Here is a 26,842-nt window from a genome sequence, read left to right as displayed (position 1 = left end):
CCATTTTCTGATCCCCACTATAGTGCAATCCACCCCAAAATGCCGAATCTGCAATGAGCAAATGTCACTGTGCGTTCACTCATTGCACATTCAAAGCACTTTGCGTTCGATGTTTGCAAATTTCACAAACGTCCTTTCGACCATCTGCTGTTCACCCGGGTGTGTGTTTGTGTGTGTGTGTGTGTGCGTGTGTGTGTGTGTGTGTGTGTGTGTGTGTGTGTGTGTGTGTGTGTGTGTGTGTGTGTGTGTGTGTGTTTTCTAGAGGTACATTTGAGTTCTACTGGTCTACTAGTTTGCTATCATGCTGTGAAGGGGTTAGGCAGCTGTTGTTAATGTACTTTGGTGAATAATATACAGAAAAGTATATAACAAACCAATACAACAAAGCTATTATTTCACTTCAGGTAACTAAGTTTGAGAAGAACCTCAGCTCTAAAGCAAGATAAAAACAAAAATGAGCATTCAATATGCTGTTTTATAGCATTTAGTATATTATAAGATGTAACATATAGGTCATCACTGATAAATTGCTCTATTAATGACTAATTGAGTTGTCCAAAGTAAACTGACCTCAAACATGAAGCTTGAGCAAATGGGTTACCTAGCAAAATCTTATCATCCAGTAAAGAAGTGTAGAATTGTTATATGTTGTCTATAGACTTTAACAAAAAGTAATGCTAAAGTTAAACAATGTTATTAATACACGGGAGCACCCTATTAATGCTTAGGATACAGCAGTGAGAAATACAAAAATCACAGAGCGTACATATTTTTTTGTTTTTGGGTTTTGTGTACTTAAAAGAGTAGGGAATGAGACTACAAGTTTTAAACTGACAACAGTAGTGTGAGAATTTTAAAGAAATTAAGCGGTATTAGTTAATGTAGCATAGTTAAACAATCATAAAGGTCGAAAAAGTAGCTTGTCCACTGTTAGACCACAAGGGCTAACAACAGCACAACTGGGTAAATACAGCACAATCTAGACAACCACTATCAGTTATTACTGTATACTTTGATTTTGTTTATTTTGTAATTCAGAATTTTTTCCATGTTATTATGGCTAGTGATATGCATGTCTGCAAAAAACATTCAGTCTACTATGTTTAGAAAGATTCATGCCAACACACCAATGGTCAAATTAGTTTCTGTAACGTCTCTGTTAAAAGGAGTACTTAAATGCAGAAGAATAGTTGGTGCCAAAGTAGTTGGTGTTTTTTGTACTTTTATTCCCATGGTTAGGTAGGAAAAGTCAGTAAATGTTGCACTGATTTAAAATGATAAGTACGGTAACAGAGATTAAAGAGGGCAAGTGAAATTATGACATCTTTTCTAGTATGTTAATACATATTTTGTAAGTATAGCAGAAATTACGCCTTTTATTTTTTTCTAACTTGCCTTGACAAGACTGGTAAGAAAATGGTGCAGTAGCACGTCACTATTTAAAGGTTGCACTGACTAGTATCAACTTTTCCCTATGTTCAGTTGATTTACAAAGGAATGAGTTTCATTTTTCAGAAAATGTATTACCAAAAAGCATAATTCAAAGAAGATTTAAAAAAGAAAAACTTGTTTTGCAGAGGGGCAATTCCCCTGAACCTTCCATGTCCTCTAGCAGTTAACACTGAATTCTAAATCTAGCAGTTAGCACAGAGGGCTAAAGTTCTGATCTTTTAATATATTGCTTCCTGTGACAAGGGTGCAGGGTTTGAATCCTGCCACTTTCATCTACCTACTGTTTGACCTGGAACAAGTCACCAGATAGTGTTGTAAAACAATTGGGAATTTGGGATATGCTCCTTACTGGTCTCATGGACTGTGTACCTAGTAACTAACTATGTGAGATGCTTTCCCTCCCACACCTCCTTAACTTAAATATGCCAACTGTATTTTTTACACTGCAGGGGAGAAAAAGAAGAAAAAAGAAAATAAAAGTGCACCACCAGCTTGCACAACCTAACTAACTGCAGTAAAGCATTCTGCAACACTTAAAATTTGATCAACAGCCCCTCAACCACATATGCCTCACCAAAGTCTAAATATAACCCAATAGCCATTCAGGTGAATTAACAAACTGCAAAATTAGATGGTTGTACTAATTTATAGGCCGTTGAGAAAAGATGTGAAATATCCGGGTCTGTGTTCAGCCATTGAATGGAACTTCCATTGAATGCTGAACGTCGAACCCTATCCATTGAATGCTCATTCAGTGAACATTCATTTCCTTGACGGGGAGACTAACTAGTTAGCCACCATTTCCTGTCTGCCCTTTTCCCCACTGTAGTGCAGTCTCGGAGTTGGTATATATAGTTAGGAGGGCTGGGGGAGGTGGTGAAGCCCCCCACCTGGGTGGATTTGAAATACTGTGGTGGGGCACACGGGAAAGTGGTGGCCAACTAGTTACTTTCCCTGTTGATGAAATGAATGTTTGCTGAATCAACATTCTATGGATAGGGTTTGATGTTTAGATATTCGATGGAAGTTCCTTTTGATGGCTGAACACAGGCTCAAAATATTTACATTGAAATGGAAAACGAATTCATTGTTTTCACTTGTTTTAGCAAGTGGTAATGAAGGCACCCTCTCACCCCAAAGGGCTTCAAACATTTACCTTACACACATAGTCTAAAAGCCCTGTCCCTCTACTCAATCTCCTACAGACTCCTCAGAGGTGACCTCTGTCTGGCATACAAAGCAATCTCAGACCCCACCCTGATGGGACCGCTACATATCCGCAAGTCAAGCTCCACTAGAGTAACCCGCACACTCAACCTCAACCTGGTCTGTGACAACAATAGGACTTGTTGGCAGGACAGATTTGTGTCCCAGAGACTCCCCCTTTTGTGGAATCGACTCCTTCTCCACATAAAGCAGAGTACCTCATTAAACCTTTTTAAGAGTAACCTGGATAACTGGATGGTGAATAGAAAATACACTCCTGGGATTCCAACTATGTCCCTGCTGGACAGTGGCATAAAGTGCTGACTTGTTGGAACATGGGATAAATTCTTGGCTAGGCTTGTAAGGGCCTCTAGGCCAATAGCTTAGTAATTTCCTATGATCCTATGATACTTGGTTACCAAGTGGAACCTTACAAATTATTAACTTGTATAAGTGGAGTATTGTTTGACCTTAAAGAATGGCATCTCATAGTTAAAGGAGTACAACAGGTTTCTCTAATGTATTCCTCAACTTCAGGGCCTTTTAATCCCTATTTACATTGTCCTCTGTAAAGCAACAACAATAAAGCATTTACAATTTTTAGAATTCCCCTTACTTCTGTAGCAGAAGCCTACCTTCTCATACTGTGATGGTTTCACTTACAAAATGATTCTCTCACGTTTGAATAAAGCTTGCTGGAGTTGCCCAATTACTGACATCATCGAGGCCAGGCAGTGCAGGTACTTTTTTTTTTTTTTTAATCAGTTCCCTCCCCCAAAGTGACATCACCACAGCCGTCATCTGATTCTAACTAAAATAATAAGACCCACCCATTCTGTGATGTTATGGTTCCCTTGTCCTTCCCCCAGCCTGAGTGCTCAAATACAAGTGCAGCAGGTAGGGTACTTCTTTTTAGCATTGTGTTTCCAGTACACTGTATTTCCCTATTGGAACCTTATGTGAGTCTCTTTCTGCATCAGCTTCCCCTCGTGGATTTATACTGGTGAGTATGACATTTTTTGTAGAAATACATTGTTTGACAGCAAAGTATCAGTATCTCTTTAATGTGGCATCTTCATTTCTCCTGGCTTTTCAGTCGCTGTGCTGCATAAGTTCACACGTGCATCCAAAAATGTTTAAACATTGCTTGTTTGGGTCCTGCTGACCAAACAACTGTTGTGGATACATGTATGCAGTTGGTATTCAACTGTGGGGCTTTAGTACTGTACTTTTTTATATTTATTTGCCTTTGCTGTAGCATTCCAGCTGTTCCGTGTGGTGTTGGTTGCCAGTGGCAATTATTACTATAAAGTTGTCTTCTTTCCGAAGTTATTTTCTCTAACTTTCCTAAAGAACAGTACCACTGACTACCTTAAAAATTTCCTGTTCAATATGGGTAGTGGTTGTGCCGTCTTGTAATCTGTTCAGTGAGAAGGTGTAATGAAAAAACTTGCTGTCCGTTGTCTGATGCATTAGTCCCACTTCAATCTGCAAATTGGCACTGTTTTACTCCTTTAATGCCCTGTACTTCTCTTTTTTTTTTATGTAATTTCCTTTCCTGTGGTGTTCCTTTGCCAGCTGTTCCATGTGCTCTTGGTTGCCAATAGCAACCGTTTTTCTTTATGGCCCTGTGATGTCTGAAGTTTTGTGTGTGCATGACTGTGCGATTAGGAACTTCCAAGCCATTATTTTACACTCGCTTAGCTGTTTACTTTTTTTCCCTTATTTTATACTCGCTAAACAGCTTAGCGAGTGTAAAGTAATGGCTTGTTAGATCATAACTGCATGCTCACACTGACAAACACTCGATTATGTTGCTACCTACAAATTTTTTTTATCTAAAATATGTCTCTCTGCAGACATAAGGGTAGTGGGTTTGATTCCTGTGTTGTTTGGACAGTGATTGCAAGTACGTGGGGAGAGAATGAAGTGTGTGTGTGTATGAATGTAGGAGTGCCTGCGTGTGTGTATGACAGAGCGAACAGTAAGGGAATGCATGGAGAGTGTGTGTATGAATGTAAATGTGCCTGTGTGTGTGTGAGAGAGCGAACAGTAAAGCAATGCATGGAAAGTATGTGTATGAATGTAAAAGTGCCTCCATGTGTGTATGAGAGAGCGATCAGTAAAGGAATGCATGGAGAGTGTGTGTATGACTTTTGAAGTGCCTGCGTGTGTGTATGAGAGAGCGATCAGTAAAGTAAGAAACTCCTGTTCATAAAAAATAAAACGCACCATATTAACACTTTTTATTTACATGTTATTGTTTGTCTTTCGGCTTTTTCCCAGTAAGGGGTCGCCACAGCGGAACTCCGGTCCGCTAATGATTGGCAGTAGATTTTTATGAAACGCCGAGGTGCCATCTCGATGCCCAACCTTCAATGAAGGCACACCCATTTACGCACGCATGTCTTTCGAATGCTACCCAACCGCGGGGAGGACATGCAGACTCCACACAGAAGGCACTCCCAAGCCAAGCCGAGAATCGAACGGGAGAACCTCTTGCTGTGAGGTAACAACGCTACCGCCGTACCACTGCGGCATACTAACACTTTTTAAATTACTAATCTTAAAACCCTTAGGAAGGCAGTTATCATTTAAAGAGCTACCCATACAAGGGATTGTAATTTACCATGCCTAGGAAACATCTTACTACTTTTGCGTTTCAATATGGTGACATGTTGCATATTGCCTTAACTTTATTTAGATTTGGTGACCTTTCCTTCCTTGAACATATATTACCATAAAACTCGAGAAATTATGTATTAAATTTGCATTTCAGTTTAATGTCAAAATTATTTGCATATTTGTAAAACTTGGCTTATAGAATCATTGTTTCTGTGTTTTGCCACAGGCTGCATCGTCAAAGAAAATGTTAACATTCAGAATGCCTGGGATAAAATATATTATACATCTGAAAATTTCTGCAACCGATCTTACAACCCAAATTAAACTCCTGTATCTTCTAAGACGTTTGTGATTAAAAATGTATTTGCTATTCTGTTCTTAGGATTCACCTCCATTTGGTAGTAACCTGCCTTCACATCCATTTTGCTAATAACAGTAGCACCATTCAACATAATGATGATGTCATCCAAAGTGCTTTCCCTCAGGATGGCTTTATTTACCATACATATGTCAATGCTACAGTCATAGTGCAGGTGTGTTTTGGAATAGGCATGGTATGCAATGGCTAGCCATTCACTCCAACATCAAGAATTGACCAGCCAATGTCACAATAGCACAGACATCTGGTATCCCACAGCAGTTCTATTAATTTAGTTTTGAATGCTTCCAGATTGCTTGGATCCCTAGCTACTCCTGGGAGATTATACCAGCCTTATACCAGCCTGCTGAATGAAGCTTTGAGAATGCATGTTTTCCTGTGGTTGTCTTGAAACATGATCTGATAAGTATTAAGCCATCTTCCTGACTGTCTCTCAGATAAGAGTTTGGTTAATATGTAGTTTGGATTTTAGAGGTAGACAAAGTCCCATTTTAATCATTTCTATATCTTTGAACCAAGTAGAAAGGTTGTTCTTTCATTGATGGGTAGCTACTTGAAGCATTGGAGGAAATAGCAAAGATGCATATTTGGTTCTGCAAGTAATTAAAATCTACAGATCTTTTTAAAAGTAACAGTACAAGTGTTATTTGTATTTGTGATAGAGTGAAGAGTTATTATAGGGAGCCCATGCTCAGTTTTTGAGATAAATATGTTTATAGCTTTGGTTGTGCACATGCTGGAGGTGAGAAGGTATGAGAGCTTGTAGCATAAATTTAGTTATTTAAAGTTCCGCTAATATTATCTGTATGGTTTGTTAATAAGAGAGTAGGGTCCAATGTGATCCTGGATATTTTTGCTCTGTTACTACAGGCAGCATATTGCCTGATGTGTCAGTTATTGTCAGGTGAAGAGTTTTAGCAAGCTATTATGGGGTGCCAAAGAACATTACATTTGATTTTCTCTGACTAATAATCAGCATATTATCATGTGTGCATTGGCAGATCCTTGTAAAACTTATTCTGAGTTTTTGCATAGGGTGTTAGTGTTCTTACTTGATTTTAACAGCAGATGATAATCAGCATTCATTCCTATATTGAGCTGTGATTTCTTGTGTCACAGATGATGACCTGTAGCTTGCTCAGATATGGTAAGGGACACTCTCCAGTTATTTGCATGTGGGTAAATGCCTGGGTGTCATCCGGTTTGAAAAATATTGAAGAATACTTGCTGCTAATCAAGACTGAGACACATTTCCACCTTGTGTCCCATTCTCTTGTGCCTCATGGTCTACATGTGTGCAAGGCAATTTAGCCTTGCACTGACAGAGTACATTCTGTGGTTTAAACCATGTCTGTGTAATGTCACAAATCCGATGTTTCTGTATTCTCTACAGAGCTTGTAGGTTGTGCAGTTTCTTCTGAATTCCTTCTGATTGTATTTGCATTGCCATTATTTTTGTCACTGTCTTGATGTGAAATCTGTTTTCTATGTGTAATTTTTTGTTTAGCATATGGTCATCAGTGATTGTGCTACAGCACTTGAAAGCAGTGGTAGCAGCACATCAGTGAGTATATTTGCTTTTTATGCATATGGCTGTGGGTTCTACTACCGCAACCTGTAGATGGATAGGAAATCATAAGTTGTACTCTAATGTTGGGTACTGTAGTTGTGACTGTCTTAGTTTCTTTGGTTTGCCATCCATTCCCAATTGCAATGTTATTTTTTTACTGTAACCTAGGCAATGCATTTGTCAAAGGCAGTAGGCACACAATCTGTAGATGAAACACTGAATTGGACATTGCAATGGATAATTCAGATCTGCCTTATGCAAGATATGCAAGGCAGCAGTTAAGGGACTACAGTACAAGGTCAGACCATTGAGATGGCACCATTTTGAGCTTTTACCCCAGGATGCCGCTGGAAACATTCATAGTGTGCCCAGTCAAACTAACCAGGTAAACAACCGGATAACAAAATATTTACTGCAACTTGCTAAGAAAGAGCAAACCTCTACAGGTAGCCAGTAAATTGAATCAAACCAAACAGCCATAGAATCATGGAAATTTGTTTATACAGGAAAAAATCTTAATTACATCTGGTAACAGGTCATGTTACATTTCAATATGTTAATTTTATTTAGTAGTAGTGTAGTAACACCGATGTTTGGAAACACAGAAATTTAGTATGCATACTTGTACATTCTGCATGGCAAATGATGCTTAGGTGGTGTATCGCTTGCATACTTCTCTGTTGTATTTGCACCAGATACTGCTAGTGTGCAGTGTGGAAATAGAAAGATTAAAACATTACCCTGGTATCAGAGGTGGCAGTGCAACATATTTATAGTGGCTTAACATGAGAGTAGCTCTAAGCAAGCATCATGTGAAACCTGAACAAGCACCTAGAATTATTCAGTGCAGCTTCCACACCTTAAGTCTGAAAATGAATCCAGATACTCACATGAACAGGAGTAGCTGCATATTGATGGCTAAAGTATATGGGCATGTCAGGTGGTTACTACACTGCAAAACTGGTATGTAATGGTGGAGATATTTGGAAGGCATGAGCGAACACATCAGTATATTAAAGTCATTGCACCAATTGAACTGGAGGCTGGCAAATAGATTTAGTAAGGGATTTTGTCCATGCACAAATATTTCCACAGTGATTCTTTGCAGTGGCATCCATTATCTGATTCAAGGTAAATTAACCTTGATGTCCTTTATTTTAAAAAAAAATCAATAAAAATTGACTTTGTTATAAGTGACTTCTAGACACAAGAAAAAGGAAGGGGAAGATATAGCAATGTGGTTTGTATGTACAAAGACAAATCCAGGGACACTGCAAAAGGTTTTTTTTTGCAAACCAACCAGTGGAGTAAAAACATATGAAGGCAAACACTGCATACCAACACACTTTGCACATGTAAATCTCAATTTTTAACAAGGTAGAAGCATGAAGTGATACCTTAACACTTAAATTAATAAAGATCTAAACTGGTTAATAGTATAAATGTTTTATTCTTTAGCTCCTTGGTGCAAGACCTTACTGGACGTGAATGCAGTCAAGTAAGGCCATGGCTATAGTGCAGCAAAAAAATGTCCCCTCTAACAAAGGAAATGCTAGAGCAAAGATTAAATTACATGAGTCAAGCACCCTGCTGAGATCTGCCAATCAATGGAATTACCAGGTCAAATTACCCTCAGGACTTTGACAGCTAGGAAAGCTAAGTGTTATGGGGGAGGGCAGAAGTAAATGGACTGGAATTCATTGTCTCACAAATTAGTGTCATTTAAACTAAATTAGAAAAAAAGGCAGTAGTAAACAGCACTTTGAGTGTGTTCTGTGGCATTTGCACTGTTTCTGTTTTAAGTAGTCATTCAGCAGCAGGGAATGTTACTTACACTGTTCTATTTTACTCAGTACTTTGTACGCATGCAGCATCTATGAAATGACAGGAACTTTAGGCAAACGGAGGCATGCATGATGTAACATTTTTGAGCTAAACAAAGATTTCTGGGATACTGAATGGCAACCTGATTTATCCAAACCACGTCAATTTGCCAGCCTCCAGGTGGTCAGAGTCTGGAATTACATATAAAAATATTTAAAATCCTGTAAATAATCCCAGAGTGCTGTTAAAGTGTAGGAAACATCATGCCATGATGTTTTAAACATGTTTTTTGAGTCTGTGGGTGCGGTACTCCTTTAATGGTTAAAAAAAAGACTATTTATTTATTTATTTATTTATTGTCTTTCATTAAACATTCATTACAATAGGCAGTGTATATGGTTACCACTTAGCATTTCCTGTGTTGCACTTAATTTAAAATAGTTTTTTTCTCTAAAAACTGCATTTTACCTGATTTTGGCATAGCACTCAAGTGTGGGGTCATTTATTGCACTGTTGTGATTATTTTGCTGCTTGTGTATCTCTGCTACCTTTAAACTACAACAAAAAGAAAAAAAAAATCTTGCTTTTTTCCCACTTTCTGAAAGTTAAGAAAGTTCAGTTACAGATTTGCTGTTCTGAACTGTTTGGAAGTTTCTAGAAGGCCAGTGCTTGCTTGGGCTAAAGGGAAGTCTCTGTGTTCACCAGTGGGAGTGGTTAACACTGAACAGCCTGCCTGTCCCTGGAGGAGTGGTTACTACCTAGAAGCTGTAGTTTTATTGGCCATTTTGGGTCAGTTCTAAACTCCTTGATCTGTCTCTCTTAAAACCTGGCTGCCTGATGGTTTTGGCATCTTTTCAGGCTTGCTAGTTGTTGCTGAAGCCCCTACCAAGGGGAGAAAATGCTGAGAGAAGAAAAGGAGCCACTTTTGTGATTTTAAGTATTTTCTTCTGATTTTTTGTTAAGTTTTACTGCTTTGCCGCCTACATTTTGGCATTTTCTGGCTTGCTAAGGTTTATATCTGTAACAGTAACAGTACTTGGAACACATCTAGAGCCTGTTTACAGCATTTCCTGTGTTGCACTTAATTTAACATTGTTTTTTCTCTAAAAACTGCATTTTACCTGATTTTGGCCTAGCACTCAAGTGTGGGGTCATTTATTGCACTGTTGTAATTATTTTGCTGCTTGTCTATCTCTGCTACCTTTAAACTACAACAAAAAGAAAAGAAAAAACAAAAAAAAAAAAATCTTGCTTTTTTCCCACTTTCTGAAAGTTAAGAAAGTTCAGTTACAGATTTTCTGTTCTGAACTGTTTGGAAGTTTCTAGAAAGCCAGTGCTTGCTTGGGCTAAAGGGAAGTCTGTGTGTTCACCAGTGGGAGTGGTTAACACTGAACAGCCAGCCTGTCCCTGGAGGAGTGGTTACTACCTAGAAGCTGTAGTTTTATTGGCCATTTTGGGTCAATTCTAAACTCCTTGATCTGTTTCTCTTAAAACCCAGCTGCCTCGTGGTTTTGGTGTCTTTTCAGGCTTGCTAGTTTTTGCTGAAGGATCTACCAAGGGGAGAAAATGCTGAGAGAAGAAAAGGAGCCACTTTTGTGATTTTAAGTATTTTCTTCTGATTTTTTGTTAAGCTTTACTGCTTTGCCGCCTGCATTTTGGCATTTTCTGGCTTGCTAAAGTTTATATCTGTAACCATAACAGTACTTGGAACACCTCTAGAGCCTGTTTACAGCATTTCCTGTGTTGCACTTAATTTAAAATAATTTTTTTTCTCTAAAAACTGCATTTTACCTGATTTAGGCCTAGCACTCAAGTGTGGGGTCATTTATTGCACTGTTGTGATTATTTTGCTGCTTGTGTATCTCTGCTACCTTTAAACTACAACAAAAAGAAAAAAAAAGAAAAAAAACAAATCTTGCTTTTTTCCTACTTTCTGAAAGTTAAGAAAGTTCAGTTACAGATTTGCTGTTCTGAACTGTTTGGAAGTTTCTAGAAGGCCAGTGCTTGCTTGGGCTAAAGGGAAGTCTATGTGTTCACCAGTGGGAGTGGTTAACACTGAACAGCCTGCCTGTCCCTGGAGGAGTGGTTACTACCTAGAAGCTGTAGTTTTATTGGCCACTTTGGGTCAATTCTAAACTCCTTGATATGTCTCTCTTAAAACCCGGCTGCCTCATGGTTTTGGCGTCTTTTCATGCTTGCTAGTTGTTGCTGAAGCACCTACCAAGGGGAGAAAACGCTGAGAGAAGAAAAGGAGCCACTTTTGTGTTTTTAAGTATTTTCTTCTGATTTTTTGTTAAGTTTTACTGCTTTGCCACCTACTTTTTGGCATTTTCTGGCTTGCTAAAGTTTATATCTGTAACAGTAACAATACTTGGAACACATCTAGAGCCTGTTTACAGCATTTCCTGTGTTGCACTTAATTTTAAATCGTTTTTTTCTCTAAAAACTGCATTTTACCTGATTTTGGCCTAGCACTCAAGTGTGGGGTCATTTATTGCACTGTTGTGATTATTTTGCTGCTTGTGTATCTCTGCTACCTTTAAACTACAAAAAAAAAAAAAAAAAAAAAAAAAACAAATCTTGCTTTTTTCCCACTTTCTGAAAGTTAAGAAAGTTCAGTTACAGATTTGCTGTTCTGAACTGTTTGGAAGTTTCTAGAAGGCCTGTGCTTGTTTGGGCTAAAGGGAAGTCTTTGTGTTCACCAGTGGGAGTGGTTAACATTGAACAGCCTGCCTGTCCCTGGAGGAGTGGTTACTACCTAGAAGCTGTAGTTTTATTGGCCATTTTGGTTCAATTCTAAACTCCTTGATCTCTCTCTCTTATAACCCTACAACTCTCTTTTTGCGCTGTTTTGCGCACTGAGCAGCATTGAGCAGCGCAGCCTAAACAGGTTTAAACTATTCCAGGCTCCACAAAGTCTGCTCTTCACTTTTTCCCTTAGAACTGTTCAAATTCTCAAAGTAATCACTCTATTCTCTTTCTAAAGCCCTGCACTTGCTCAGCTCTTATAAGGAAACACTAACTAACTAAAGCACTACACCCTCCTTGACGTCTCATAAGTATTAGGCTCCCGATTGGTCCTTCCTGATCAAGTGAAAAATCAGTTCCCTTCTCTGATCTGATCAGTAAAAAAACAGTTCCTTATACTAATCTGGTATGCCCAAGGGTCAGTTTCAAGGCTACTCTCCAGTCCAGCTGGTGAATCTGGGAATTTTGAGGCAATGTTACAATTGCCTTATGTACACAGACAACCCTTTCCTCCTTCCAACAAACTCTAATACATGTGAGAGATGCAGTTACACAGCCAAACTGGAGGCAGAGCTTTCTCAACCCAAGACTGGCACAGTCAGTCAGGAGGAAACGGTAACCACCCACACCACAAATCCAGTCTCACACAGACCTATTGCATCTGTATACCCAACACATAAACACACAAAAACATACTCGGAGGCTCTAAATAAAAATATGCCTAAACAGCAAAGACCTTCTAAGTAGATATCCAAGCAACAGCCACCCCTCAACAATACCCACGAGTCACATATCTCACAAAATCAGTGTGCCTCACAGTCACAGCCCTTAAGGCCAAACAACACACCAAATACACTTGTTATAGGGGACTCTATTGTCCGGCACACTGACATCCCGCTCACCAGACTGAACAAGGAGAAGGTCACTGTAAGCTGCCTGTCGGTTGCCAGGATCCGCCACATAACGCAAGCACTCAGTTCACTCCAAAGTAAGTACAAGTATGAATCCATCATTGTCCATGCTGGTGTGAATGACCTGAGATGTACCTCCCTGGACTACATGAAAAGAGACATAGAGGAGCTCTCTGACCATGTAGCCGAGGCTGGTATGACCCTGACCTTGAGTAGCATCTTGCCCTCACCAAGAATGATACCGCAGTATAAAGACAAAATGATCAGTTTTAACAATTGGCTAAAGTATTGGTGTCATTCAAAGGGGATCCAGTGTCTGTCAGCCTGGGATGACATGCTCGACAAGCCACGTTGCTTCACTAGGGACGGCTTGCACCTGTCACCCTTAGGCTTTCGTATACTGGCCAAGGCTCTTGCCACCCCCATAGTGCCTTTTTTAGGCAAGGCTCAAAGGACAAACCCACCTCCATAGACAACCCAAGGATAAAAAACTAAAGGTAATGCTACTCAATGCCAGAAGTCTAAACCTCAAGATGCACGCACTCGAGGCTCTCCTCAGTATGGAGAAAATCGATGTCTGTGCAGTAACAGAAACCTGGTTCAAGGGTCCTGAGAGCACCCCAGCACTACCAGGTTATAACTCATACCATGCGTTTTGGCCCCAAAACTCAGACCGAAGCACAAAAGGAGGGGGAGTATCTATATTCATCAAAGATACCTACACCTCCAGGTTAGTGGCACTGCACGAAGCATCGGAAACCATCCATGTGCCATTAACAGTGGGAAAAACTGCCTTTCAGTTTGTAGCCTGCTACAGAACACCCTCCCTATTACAGGAACCCCACTTGGCATTCCTGAGAACACTGGAGAATATGAAGGTCTCTCCAAACACTATGTTATTGGGTGACTTCAACTACCCAAACATTAACTGGGAAAACTACTCAAGCCCAAACACCCACGCCCAACGGTTCCTTGAATTTATAAACTCTAACGCAATGGAACAACTGGTCACAACTCCCACAAGAGGGAACAACATATTGGATCTGGTCATCACCAACATGGGGACTCTATGTTCCACACCAGAGGTAAACACCTCATTGGTAAGATCAGACCATAAACAAATTTCCCTGGACATCCATATCCCATCCCCACCCCCAGCCAAGGAAATCACTGTAAAGAACTTCTCAAAAGCCAGCTTTGCACTTCTCAAGACTGAGGTGGAATCCTTCAAAGCCCCTGGGCCAGAGGATAATACAGCCCTATCCGCAGAATCCTTTACAAATGCATTCTATGAGCACCTGCAGGAATGCATGGATCGTGCTATCCCAAATAAAACCAAGACTCACTCCTCCAAAAACAGGAGGCTGGTCTGGCGGACCCCGGCCATAAATAAGCTATACAACAGAAGGAGGAAGCTACTACACGACAGAGCAAAATCCCAAAAAGGGAAGGCATCTCTGATCAGTATTAGCAAGAAACTTCGATCCCTCATAAAATCATCAAAGGCCAGTTTCGAAAGAAAAATTGCCCTAGACACTAAAGATAATCACAATGCCTTCTTTAGTTATGTCAGGAACATGGGGGGAAACTCCCAGATATGCTCTGAATTGTTGCATAACGGTACAAAATATACCGAACCTACAGACATAGCCAACATCCTGGCAGACAGATTCAGTGCAAACTTCTCCCCCCCCCCCAAAGGAGCAAATGCCTATCCCAACTGAATGTAACCTTCCTGACATCACAGATGCACAGGTGAAAGCTGCCCTCTTCAAAGCAAAAAACACAGCATCTATGGGATCGGACGGTGTCCCAGGCTGTGTCTTACACGAGCTCCAAGAAGAACTGAACCCTCACATTAAGTCACTGTTCAAACTTAGTCTTACTACAGGATATATACCCAAAGAATGGCGTACAGCTACAGTGGTCCCACTCCACAAAGGTGGTGCCACAACGGACCCCAGAAACTATCGCCCCATAAGCCTGACTAGTCTGGTCTGTAAAGCTATGGAGCACATTATCATGGAACTCATAAACAAAGACATTGGGAGCCTCCAGACACTGGACCCTACCCAATTCGGCTTTGTTAAGGGCAGATCTTGCCTCTTAAACCTAGTTGATTTCTTTGAAACATTTACCAAAGCCATAGATGAAGGCAAGGTAGTCCACACAGACTACCTAGACCTCGCAAAAGCCTTCGACACAATACCCCACTCGGGCATCATAAATAAGCTTACCAGCTTAAATATCAACCCCTATATCACAAGATGGGTTGCAAACTGGCTCAGAGATAGAACCCACATGGTCAGAATCGCAGGTGCCATGTCCGAATCCAAACCAGTTACAAGTGGCGTCCCACAGGGCTCAGTTCAGGGACCTCTCTTGTTCGGTATATACTTCTCTGAGGTTCAGGCTAACACGGGGGGATTATGGCTGACAAAGTTCGCAGATGACTGCAAACTGGGGGCTGTAATCGAATCTCCAGCTGACACAAGCATCCTCCAAAAGGGTCTCACAGAGACGGATGCTTGGTGCCAGAGCCACGGCCTCAAGCTAAATGCTAAAAAGTGCATAGTCATCCCCTTTGGGAAAAACAAGGTGCCCACAAATGACCACATAGGTGGTAATCTACTAAGTGCGGAAGAAATAATTAGAGATTTGGGGACCAACGTAGATAGTAATCTCTCCTTTGATAATCACGTTGCCAAAGTGGTTAGAAAGACCTTCTATATAGCCCACCTTATCATGAAAGGGTTCGCATCTAGATCAAGAGAGGTCATTGTGCCCCTCTACTCGTCACTCATCAGGCCCATAATTGAATACAATGCCCCTTTTGGGATGTACCTTACCCGACACCTGCAGCAACTGGAGAGACCCCAAAAGTACCTCACCAAGAGGATCATGGGCTACAAACAGATGTCCTATGCAGCTCGACTAAAGAAACTCCAGCTCTACTCAGTTGCTTACCGCCTACTCAGAGGCGATCTATGCCTGATGTACAAAGCCATGTCAAACCCAGAATTAATGGACATGCTCCATCTCAAAAAATCCAAGTCTCTTAGAGCTACACGCTCCAGGGTCCTAAACCTCAGCACAAAAATAAATAGGACATGCTGGAGGGACAGATTCATTTCCCAGAGGCTCCCCTCACTCTGGAATAGAATCCCAATTCATGTTAGACATAGCCCATCGCTGACCCTCTTCAAGCGAAATCTGGACGCGTGGATGGGAAATCGCAAATTCACCCCTGGGATCTCTTCTGTGTCCCTTCTAGACAGAGGCACAGTAAACTAATCTTAAAAGGGTACCTTCTGTGACCTACTTTACAGAGGCACAGTAGGCTAATCTAATAGGGAGGCAGAAGCCAAATACACTCTGGCTAGGCTTGTAAATGCCCTAGGGCAGATAGCCTAGTATCTACCTATGAACCTATGAACCACAGATAGTTTGCATTGTGGAAGAAAGGCCTTGCAGAATACAATCTGGACAGATTTGCATGCTTGTCTCCATAACCTTCTATAAAACCTATCCCTTCTTTATGGTTTGAAGTTCTCCTGACCACAGAACTTTCTACTCTGATTGTGATACAGAAGAAGTAAGATCTCCAAGACTCCATACATCCGCAAACTGTAGCCTGGCCACAACTTTCTTCCCTTCCACTGTCAGTTATCAGACCGGCACTTCTGTTTTCTTCTTTGCTTTCCCCACTGAAAGTCTTTTTCTAAAGACAGAGTCTCCCAACAACTGCCCCTGCTGAAAAAAAAATATGGATGTTTTTGTGTAGAAAAAAAATACATATTTTTCATAGTGCTACATACTACTTCATTTTATGTTTAAAATTGGGGAGATTTCTACTCCTACTGGCTCTCCAGTTGGTGTGCTCTGTTCTGGATGGTGACATTGAACCTGACATCTGAAAATTAGGATCCTGAGAAAAGACCAGTACGCCATCAGAAGTTAAGCATTAATGGAGTGGCATGTCACATGTATGGCCAAAAGTAGTAACACCTTAATTTATATACTATGCAAAAAGAAAAGCCAGTTGCATTTCACTTTAGCTTTTGACCCATTTGTTATTTATTTACTTATTAATTGTAAATTATGTTTAAATTTCGGGATTGCTTTGAGGTGTTAACATTTGTATCAAATCAGTTAAAAGCCTGCTGAATTTTGGCAATAATGTTGTAAAAGAGCAACATCATTACATCATTTTTTCAAGGAAAAACACTAAACACTGTATATATACAACAAAGTTACTTTTTCCTGAAGTCATGGATTTCAAGGATTAATAAAAACGTAAAACACACAATCAATTACCTAGAGACTAGCTCTACTTTCAGCTTGCAGTGTGAATAGTCATTTTCTTAATTTACTGGAAAACTGTGAATCGTATACATATGTATGATATTTTGAATAATACTTCCTTTTCTCTTGTTTCCTTCTTTCAGCTTCATACCAAGTGGCATTCTCTGTAACCTTAAATAAATCCAAATGCTATGGACCTTTTACTGTCAGCGCGCCTGTGGCCTACAACAATGTACTTCTGAACAGAGGCAATGGCTACCGGCCTTCATTGGGTAAGTTCAGATATGATAACTTTACAAATTCCAGTGGGAAGCATGCTATTCATCAACTAAGGTTTTGTTAAAATGGAAACTTTTAGGATTATTTTGTCATCTCCCATCTTCAGTTAAAAAGTCCTTATTGATTTCAGTGAGACTGCACAATACTAGGGATAATGACATTTATCCTTACTCCCAGTGCCGTTCAGTCTTTGAGTTAGTATATTTAAAGATGCAGACTTTGGGGATTTAGGGGGCTTGCCCCCTTCAGAAAAAAAAAAAAATAGAGATAATTCTGCTGAGCCTCATCATTAGTCCCTTATAGATTCATACATTGTTCCTAGGCTAACAACCCAGGTGGGGGGGGGGGGGGTCTTTCTAAATCTAGCCAAGTTTTCCTGAAAGAATAATGATGCCCTGTATTTAAATAGGACACTGAGGGACAGGCATTTATAAGCTACCTCTGTCCATAAGGGATATGGGTGCCAGGCCTGGTGCAAATTTCCTATTCCCCATCCACTAGTCTAGGTTGTGCTTCAACTGGGTAATAGACGAGGTCAGCTTCACATGGACGGAAAGTCTGTTCTGTGGGGGGGGGGGCACAGTACCAGAAATACAATGTCTAGGGACCAGAATTTTGACTGTGACTTAAACAGAACATGCTGGAGAGACAGATATAGTTTACCCTGGTTTTGAGCAAGAACCGAGACAGATTCAGCTAGGAAGTCTTTCAGAGTGGCTTTGAAAGATGGGAGGGAGGGTACTGACTTGATGTATACAGGTAAGGAGTTCCAGGCCTGAGCAACCTTATACAAGTAAAGACAATGCCCAACAGATTTGATAGGTTTGTAGACAGACAGGAGTTTTATGTTCATTGGATTGCAATTACTAACTGGGAATATAGTTGTGTAGAACATTTTTTAGTGTTGGACAGGATGGATGATGGATAATTTTATAGGTGGTAAGAAAATGTGTGTATGTTAGCTGATGAGGCAGTTCTAACCAATTTAGGCTTTTTAGTGTTAAACAGTGGTGGGTTCTGAAAGGGGTATTAGCAACTTTGTTATAATATTGTTCAAGTTTAAATTTTTGTGAAGCCTGGAGGTTGGTAAGGATGGGAGTGCCATAAAGAAGTGTGGGGAGGAGATAAGTAGTGGCAAGTGTAGTTTTGATTGTGTCGGTGAAAACGTTTTTGCTTCTGTAAAGCATCCCTAGTTTTTGATGAGTTTTTCTTATACAATTTTGTATATGCAGGTCAAATGTAAGCTTATCGTCCACTATCACCCCTAATAATTTGTTATGAGAAGTGACTTCAATGGTTGTATTATCAAGAGAGAGGACTTTAGATTTTGTTTATTCATGAGAGTTGGATTTGGGGAAATGAAAGCAGTAGTTTGGTCTTTTTTGGGTTGGCCATGAGTTGTGAGTTATGAAGACATGTTTCTTTGGCTGTTAAAGCTTCTTGAGTCATTTTTTTGAGGTGTACCATGTTGTCAGATGTGCATATGAGAGTGGAATCATCTGAGTATTGTATTAAGGTGGCCTGCTGTGTGGATGTATAGAGGGTGTTAGTGAAAATGTTAAAGAGAAGGGGACAAAGGACTGAACCTTGTGGTACACCATTGGTGACAAGGAGGTAATGAGAAAGCGTGGAGTGCCATTTTACTGACTGATACCTATTACACAAGTAGCTGTTGAGCCACAGAAAGGCAGACTGAGGGAGACCTAGTGAGGACATTTTAAGTAGATGTTTGCTGTGACAAACCGTATCGAAGACTTTAGACAAGTCTAGAAATAAGGAAGAGACTATTTTGACATTATCTCTAGCTTTACTGACAGTATCTGTATATGTAAGAAAGGCAGTGCTAGTACTATGGGAAAGATAGAATCTATGTTGTGTAGGGGATAGGAGTTCTTCCTGTAAGAAATAGTTTTGCAATTGCTTTTGAATTTTCAAGTATTTTGGTGAGGGGAGATAAGATTACTATAGGTCTAAAGTTATTAATGTCTGTCAAATTTCCTCCTTTGTGCAGAGGGATAATGTGTGACTTTTTCCAGAGAAGGGGAACTTGGGATTCCTAGATTAAACTATTTATAAGGACTGAGACAGGATAGGCAATGCTATTGGCTTCTATTTTAAGGTACTTGCTTGGAAGGTTATCAGCAGAAGAAGAGCACAGTTTAAGTTTGTTTAAGAGTAGTTTTATATAGGATGTGGGTAGTGATATGTGGCTATTGGGCAGGGTTGGGATTAGATGTTGAGGAATCCTTGGTTAGAGATGCTATACTATCTATGAAATAAGAGTTGAACTATATTGCAGATGTGAGTGGTGAGTTATCGGGAGAGGGGTTTGGATTGAATTTTGGGTTGAATTATATTAATTTTTTTGTTTCTTGGAAAATATTATTTCTTTTTCTAATGCTATTTATACATAACATATATACCTGAATTCCAGTATTACTATACTCTTTGTTAGTTAGTTGTCTGATTCTGTTTTCTAATATTAAGAAGTTATTCAAAAATAATTCCACAGCAGGGCTAGCCACCCGGTGGTGTAAATATTGGCTCCAGATGACCGTCATTGTTGAAGTGACACCACGACCCCATGTGCAATAATGGGAAAAACGGGATGTAGATGGATGAATGGATTCAAAAATAAATGTTTGAATGAACTTTGCTTCTCATGTGACTTGGTAGAAATCGTGTGACCTTTGAAAGTTATATAAAGCATTTGATCAGCATTCCACAGGTAGTTCTGATGAAGTCCCATCCAGGACAAAAGCAGTAAGCTAACTGTTGTATAATAAAGTATTTTTTAACTTCATTGGGCATGATTTTTTTCTGTTCAGGACTGCTGGCTTCTGAGTTTACAATTGTTTTTTTTAGTTTCTCTAACACAAAAAGAGGCTTCTTTTGTTTTGTTTTTACTCCCCATGTGCACACATTCCATCATCACTCAAAAAAGTCTGTGAATACTGAACCGCAAACCAACACACCTTTTAATGTTCTAAGTTTACATTTCTCTGAAAGGAGAAAATAAGTTCCTAATAGGACAATAAATCAACACACTGTTTACCATTTCAAATATGAATTCCTCTGTAAGAAGCAAAGGATCTTTTGGAAAGGCAATTGTACAGGTTCATAGGTTCATAGGTAGGTACTAGGCTACTGGTCCTATGGCCTACATAAGCCTAGCCAAATAGTACCCTGGCTTTTGCCACCCAAGAAAATTATTTTACTGTGCCCCTGTCAAGCAGAGCCACATAAGAGATCCCCAGGGTGAATTTCCTATCTCCCATCCAATTATCAAGATTTTTCTTGAAGAGTGCTAATGAGGAGCTTTGTTTGATATAGATAGGTAGTTTATTCCAGAGTATGGGAAGTCTCTGGGACAGGAATCTATCCCTCCAGCAAGTTCTGTTTATTGTGTTGACAAGGTTAGGTCCCTAGAGCATGTAGCTAGGAGGGATTGGGATTTCTTTAAGTGGAGCATTCCAACAGCTCTGGGTTTGACATAGCTTTGTATGTTAGGCAGAGATTGCCTCTGAGGAGGTGATATGCAACAGAGTAAAGCTGGAGTTTTTTGAGATGGTCTGCGTAGGGCATCAGTTTGAGGCTGGTAATCCTCTTTGTGAGGTATTTCTGTGGCCTTTCCAGTTGTTGTAGATGTTTTGTGAGGTACATACCAAAAGGGGCATTGTACTCTATAATGGGTCTAATGAGTGATGAGTAGAGGGGAACAATGCCCTCTTTTTTCCTGGATGAGAAACCTTTTGTGATGAGGTGTGCCACATAAAAGGATTTCCTGACTACTGTGGCAATGTGATTATCAAAGGAGAGACTACTGTCCACCGGTGTCCCAAGGTCTCATCACACTTTCAGTGTTAAGTAGACTACCGCCTATGTGGTAGTTCATGGGTACAGAGTTTTTACCAAAATGGATGACAATGCACATTTTGGCATTGAGCTTGAGACCATGGCTTTGACACCAGGCATCTTTCTCAGTGAGGCCCTTTTGTAGGATGTCCACATCATTAGGAGTTTTGATTATGGCTCCTAGTTTGTAGTCATCTGCGAACTTCATTAGTCAAAGACCTTCTGTGTTAGCCTGCACTTCAGAGAAGTAGATACCAAACAGGAGAGGACCTAGGACTGAACCCTGTGGTACTCCACTTGTCACTGGTCTGAAGTTGGATTTAGAGTCTGCTACTTTCACAGTGTGGGTTCTGTCAGTGAGCCAGTTGGCAACCCATCTTGTGACATAGGGATTTATACCCACTTTAGTGAGTTTATCTATAATTCCAGAGTAGGGGATGGTGTTGAAAGCCTTGGTGAGATCTAGATAGGCTGTGTGAACCACCTTACCCTCATCTACGGCTTTGGTGACTGCTTCAAAGAAGTCTATCAGGTTTAGGAGACATGATCTGCCATTTACAAACCCAAACTGGGTAGGGTCTAGAGTTTGGAGATTACCAATGTCATTGTTTATAAGTTCCATGATGATATGTTCCATAGCCTTGCAGACCAGGCTCGTCAGGCTAATGGGGTGTTAGTTCCCGGGGTCCGTGGTGGCTCCCCCTTTGTGGAGTGGGATAACAGTTGCTGTGTGCCATTCAGTGGGCACAAAGTTTGAGGTGAGGCTATGATTGAACATGGTACTTAGGAGGGGAGCCAGTTCATTCTGTAGTTCATGTAGAACGCAGCCTGGGATGTTGTCAGGTCCCATGGATGCTGTGTTTTCGGCTTTGGAGAGTGTGTTTTTTACCTGTGCAGCCGTGATTACAGGAACTTTGCATTCTTCCGGTATAGAGATAGGCCCTTTAGGGGATGAGAGAGGGGTAAAGTTAGCACTGAACCTATCTGCCAGGATGTTGGCAATATCGGTTGGTTCTGTATATTTAGTGCCATTGTGCTGTAACTCAGAGCAGATCTGAGTGTTGCCATTGAGATTCTTGACATAGCTATAGAATGCTTTGTGGTTGTCTTTAGAATCAGTGGTGATTTTGTTTTCATAACTAGTTTTGGAGGATTTTATGAGGGATCTCAGCTTGTTACTGAGGCTGACCACAGAGTTCCTCCAATCATGAGATTTTACTCTTATTTGCAACAGTTTCTTTCTTCTGTTGTAGAGTTTGTTTATGGCAGGGCACCACCAGATTGGCTTCCTTTTTTTGGAGGATAGCATCTTGGTTCTTTTAGGGATTGCATGATCCATGCACTCGTGTAAGTGCTTATAAAGAGCAATTGTATAGGATTCAGCAGTCGTACCTCTATTGTCCATCAGCATGGGTGTCATGAAGTTTGCGACTTCTGTTTTAAGAAGTGTGAAGTTGACTTTGGAGAAATTCTTTACGGTGGTTTCCCTAATGGGGGGTGGGGGTGGGATGTGGATGTCTAGGGTGATTTGCTTGTGGTCAGATCTGACCAATGAGGAATTGACCTCTGGTGTGGAACACCGGTTGCCTATGTTGGTAATGACCAGGTCTAGGATATTGCTGTCCCTGATGGGGGTGTGGATAAGTTGATCCAAGGCATTGGAATTTATGAATTCCAGAAAATGTTGAGCACAAGAGTTGGTACATGAGTAGTTTTCCCAGTTAATGATGGGGTAGTTGAAATCGCCCATTATTAGGGTGTTGGGCTATACCCTAATATTTTCCAGTGTATCAAGAAATGAGGAGTGGGTATGCTGGGGCATGGTGGGGGATCTGTAGCAAGATACAATTTGGATTGCGGTCTTGCCCAGAGTTAGTTGCACTTGGATAATCTCGGATGCATTATGCTGAGCAACTAGCCTGGAGGTGTGGATATCCTTAATGAATATGGATACGCCTCCACCTTTAGTGCTTTGGTCCATGTTAGGTGGCCGAAAGGTGTGGTATGAATTACAGACTGGTAATGCAGGGGTGCTCTCTGGAGCCTTGAACCAGGTCTCTGTCACTGCACAGATGTCGATGTTCTCCATTTTAAGGAGTGCCTCGAGTGAGTGCATTTTGAGGTTTAGACTTCTAGCATTAAGTAGCATTACCCTCAGACTTTGCTTGCTTGTACCTGTTAAGGTGGTGAATTTGTTATTTGAATCTTGCCTAAAAAAGGCACTATAGGGGTGGCAAGAGCCTTAGCCAGTATCCAGAATCCCAAGGACGACAGGTGCAGGCAATCTTTGGCAAAGCATCATGGTTTGTCGATCATGTCATCCCAGGCAGACAGATACTGGATCCCCTTAGAATGACAGTATGTATTTTCACTGAATTTTGACTTTGCAGTCACTTTACGTACCCCAAAGCCTGTCTTGCTGAATCAGGTTTCTTTGACCTTTCATAGACTTTTCATACCATCATTCATTCATTCATTCATTCATTCATTCATTCATTCATTCATTTATTCCTTATTCATAAATGTTCTTTTCCTGTTATCTTTCATAGGAAATGATTGCTAAGTCCTATGACAATTCTACAGGGAGAACTTAGAAGACAAAGACTCCTTCTCCTCACAACTTTCAGTTAGGTCTGTTGTACCATTAAACCCGATCTTGTGAATTGGTTCTGTGGCACTGTATGCAGACTCACTGCCTGCAGCCTTCTCAGCTAACTTTCTTCTTTAAACAAACAATGATTTTTTTTGGTCAGCCTTACCACACAGTACTTCCACAATCATTTCAACATGCCTGATTTCATGTAGGTGGATATTCAGTGACATGGTCATACCTATGTTCATCAGAAAAATTCCCACAAACTAATCATGTCCACCAGTTTGAAATCCTACTACATCTCCCACCCCACACATACTTAGCTTCAGACCCCTTGGTATTAGGCCTGATGTGGACCTCCACTATTGGCACCACTACATCCATCACCATTGCATCCGTTGGCATTGCCACTAAACAAGCGTCTCTGAAAAGTAGAAATGGTTTCTTACACTGATATTTTTTTGTATAGCTGTGACTTCTTTGGTTCATTGTGAAACAGTTTATGTATTCTGTATCCATGCTACAGATCTTACTTCTGATGAAGTCCTGATCACTGGGACGGAAGTGCTTAATGTTTTACTTAATAAATGGATACTATGAATACCTAAAGATACTGTTTTGGGATTTATTTGAATATCTTCCCTTGGATCAGGGTACTGCCTTCAGTTTGTATTGGAACACTTTATGTATTCCTCATCTCTGCAACTATTGCCTCCTCTAGCACTAATACTTCATAATAAAGCCAAAAGAATGAGATGTGCCTCATCCCCAAGGCACAGAAGGCTAAAGCCCTGACTGCACTCAGGACAGCTCATGTGCAGCTAGTAGCAAAGCTGCTGGAGGAACCAGGTAGAGAGGATAAGAGTGAGTGGCCAGTGCCAGCTCGCCCATCCTGGGGTAAGGGAGGCAGCTTGGTTTGCTCTACTGACTACACCAGCAGGAATGCAGGTAAATCACTGGTAGCATGAATAGCCCTCCATGTCCACACTGCAAGTGGTATACTGCTTGCTTAGGAGTTTGCACATGCGTGGAAATATGCAGTCACCTCCCAAGGCAGCTATACTGGAGCTCTCAGGTTGCCAAAGGAGTAGGGATAAGACAGTACAGAGGATCTTCAAACTAGCACAGTCCACTCCCTAACACTTGACTCTCACTTCCACCAGAGAAAGCATTGGCTACGGGGCTCATGTCTCAAGGGAGGAACAAATGGGTCAAGTGTTTGCAGGAAGGGGAGCCACTGGGCCAATCCTGTGGCCTCCAACAAAAAAAAAAAAAAGAGCCCTGTGCTACTCTGCATCCATCTTATTATTGCATTTCCTCCATATACAGCTCTTCTCCTCATTCCACCTTCCATCTCGTACAAATTCACATAAATACTCCATGACTGCTACTATGCAATCTGTCACTGTCTGTCTCCACCTCTTTACACCACCATTATATAAATAGTTTCTTAAGTCAGAGTTAAATGTAGGTGTTGCACTGTTGCAACATTTTATTTATTTATTTATTTATATCTGTTTATTGGTATAGTGTACTGATCAATACTCCCCGGTGTGAATGACCTGAGCCGTACCTCCCTGGACTACATGAAAAGAGACATGGAGGAGCTCTCTGATCACGTAGCCCAGGCCCTGACCCTGAGTAGCATCCTGACCTCACCAAGAATGATACAACGGTATAGAGAAAAAATGATCAATTTCAACAATTGGCTAAGCTTCTGGTGTCATTTAAAAGGGGATCCAGCATCTGTCAGCCTGGGATGACATGCTCGACAAGCCACACTGCTTCACTAGAGATGGCTTGCACCTGTCACCCTTAGGCGTTCGAATACTGGCCAAGGCTCTTGCCACCCCCATAGTGCCTTTTTTAGGCAAGGCTCAAAAGACAAACCCACTGCCGTAAATAACACAAGTAACAAAAAAAAGAGGGTAATGCTACTCAATGCCAGAAGTCTAAACCTCAAAATGCGTGCACTAGAGGCACTCCTCAGTATGGAGAAAATCGATATATGTGCAGCAACAGAAACCTAGTTTAAGGCTCCAGAGAGCACTACCAGGCTACAACTCATACCATACATTTCGGCCACAAAACCCGGACCGAAATACAAAAGGTGGGGGAGTATCCATATTCATCAAGGATACCCACACCTCCAGGTTAGTGGCACAGCACAATGCTTCAGAGATCGTCCACATGCAACTAACAATGGGCAAAACTGCTATTCAAATTATAGCTTGCTACAGATCACCCACCATGTCCCAGGACCCCCACTCCACATTCCTGGAAACACTGGGGAACATAAAGGTCCTACCAAACACCCTGATATAGGGTGATTTCAATTACCCAAACATTAACTGGGAGAACTACTCAAGTACAAACTCCCTTGCCCAACATTTCCTAGAATTTATAAACTCAAATGCCCTGGATCAGCTGGTCAGCACCCCCACCAGAAGTGACAACATATTGGACCTGGTCATCACCAACATGGGCGACCGGTGTTCCACACCGGAGGTCAACCCCTTGCTGGTTAGATCTGACCATAAACTAATCACTCTGGATATCCACATTCCGCCACCACCCCCGGTCAAAGAAACCACCATGTAAAACATTTCAAAAGCAAACTTCACATTACTTAAGACTGAGGTGGGAAGTTTCAAAGCCCCCATGCTAAAGGATAACGCTGTCCAAGCTTCAAAATCCTTTACTACTGCACTCTATGGGCACCTAAAAGAATGCATGGATCATGCTATCCCAAACAAAACCAAGACTCACTCCTCCAAGAAAAGGAAAACAGTCTGGTGGACCCCTGCCTTAAACAAGCTATACAATAGAAGGAGGAAACTAGTACAGAAAAGAGTAAAATCCCAAGAAGGGAAGACATCCCTGATCAGTATCAGCAAGAAACTACGTTCCCTCATAAAATCATCCAAGGCTAGCTTCAAAAGAAAAATTGCCATGGACTCCAAAGATAACCACAAGGCATTCTTTAGCTATGTCAAGAATCTGGGTGGCAATTCTCAGATCTGCTCAGAGTTAGTGAGGAATGGCACAAACTACACTGGACCGACTGATATAGCCAACATCCTGGCAGACAGGTT

At 40.9% G+C, this 26,842-nt stretch overlaps 1 protein-coding gene across 1 annotated transcript in view; it reads left to right on the top strand.

Moving 5' to 3' along the window:
* Window positions 1-26,842, top strand: part of LOC122809444 (cerebellin-4-like) — a 147,758-nt gene that overhangs the window by 80,881 nt on the left and 40,035 nt on the right. The window contains exon 4 of the mRNA XM_044080963.1: window positions 17,164-17,292. Coding sequence (XP_043936898.1) covers window positions 17,164-17,292 — 129 coding nt within the window. The remainder of the gene's footprint in view (window positions 1-17,163; window positions 17,293-26,842) is intronic.

Source organism: Protopterus annectens, chromosome 8.part0 (assembly GCF_019279795.1).
Source record: "Protopterus annectens isolate FY-2018-M chromosome 8.part0, PAN1.0, whole genome shotgun sequence".
Classification (NCBI taxonomy): domain Eukaryota; kingdom Metazoa; phylum Chordata; order Ceratodontiformes; family Protopteridae; genus Protopterus; species Protopterus annectens.
The sequence above is the reverse complement of the archived record's forward strand: the minus strand, read 5'-3'. Positions and strand labels throughout refer to the sequence as shown.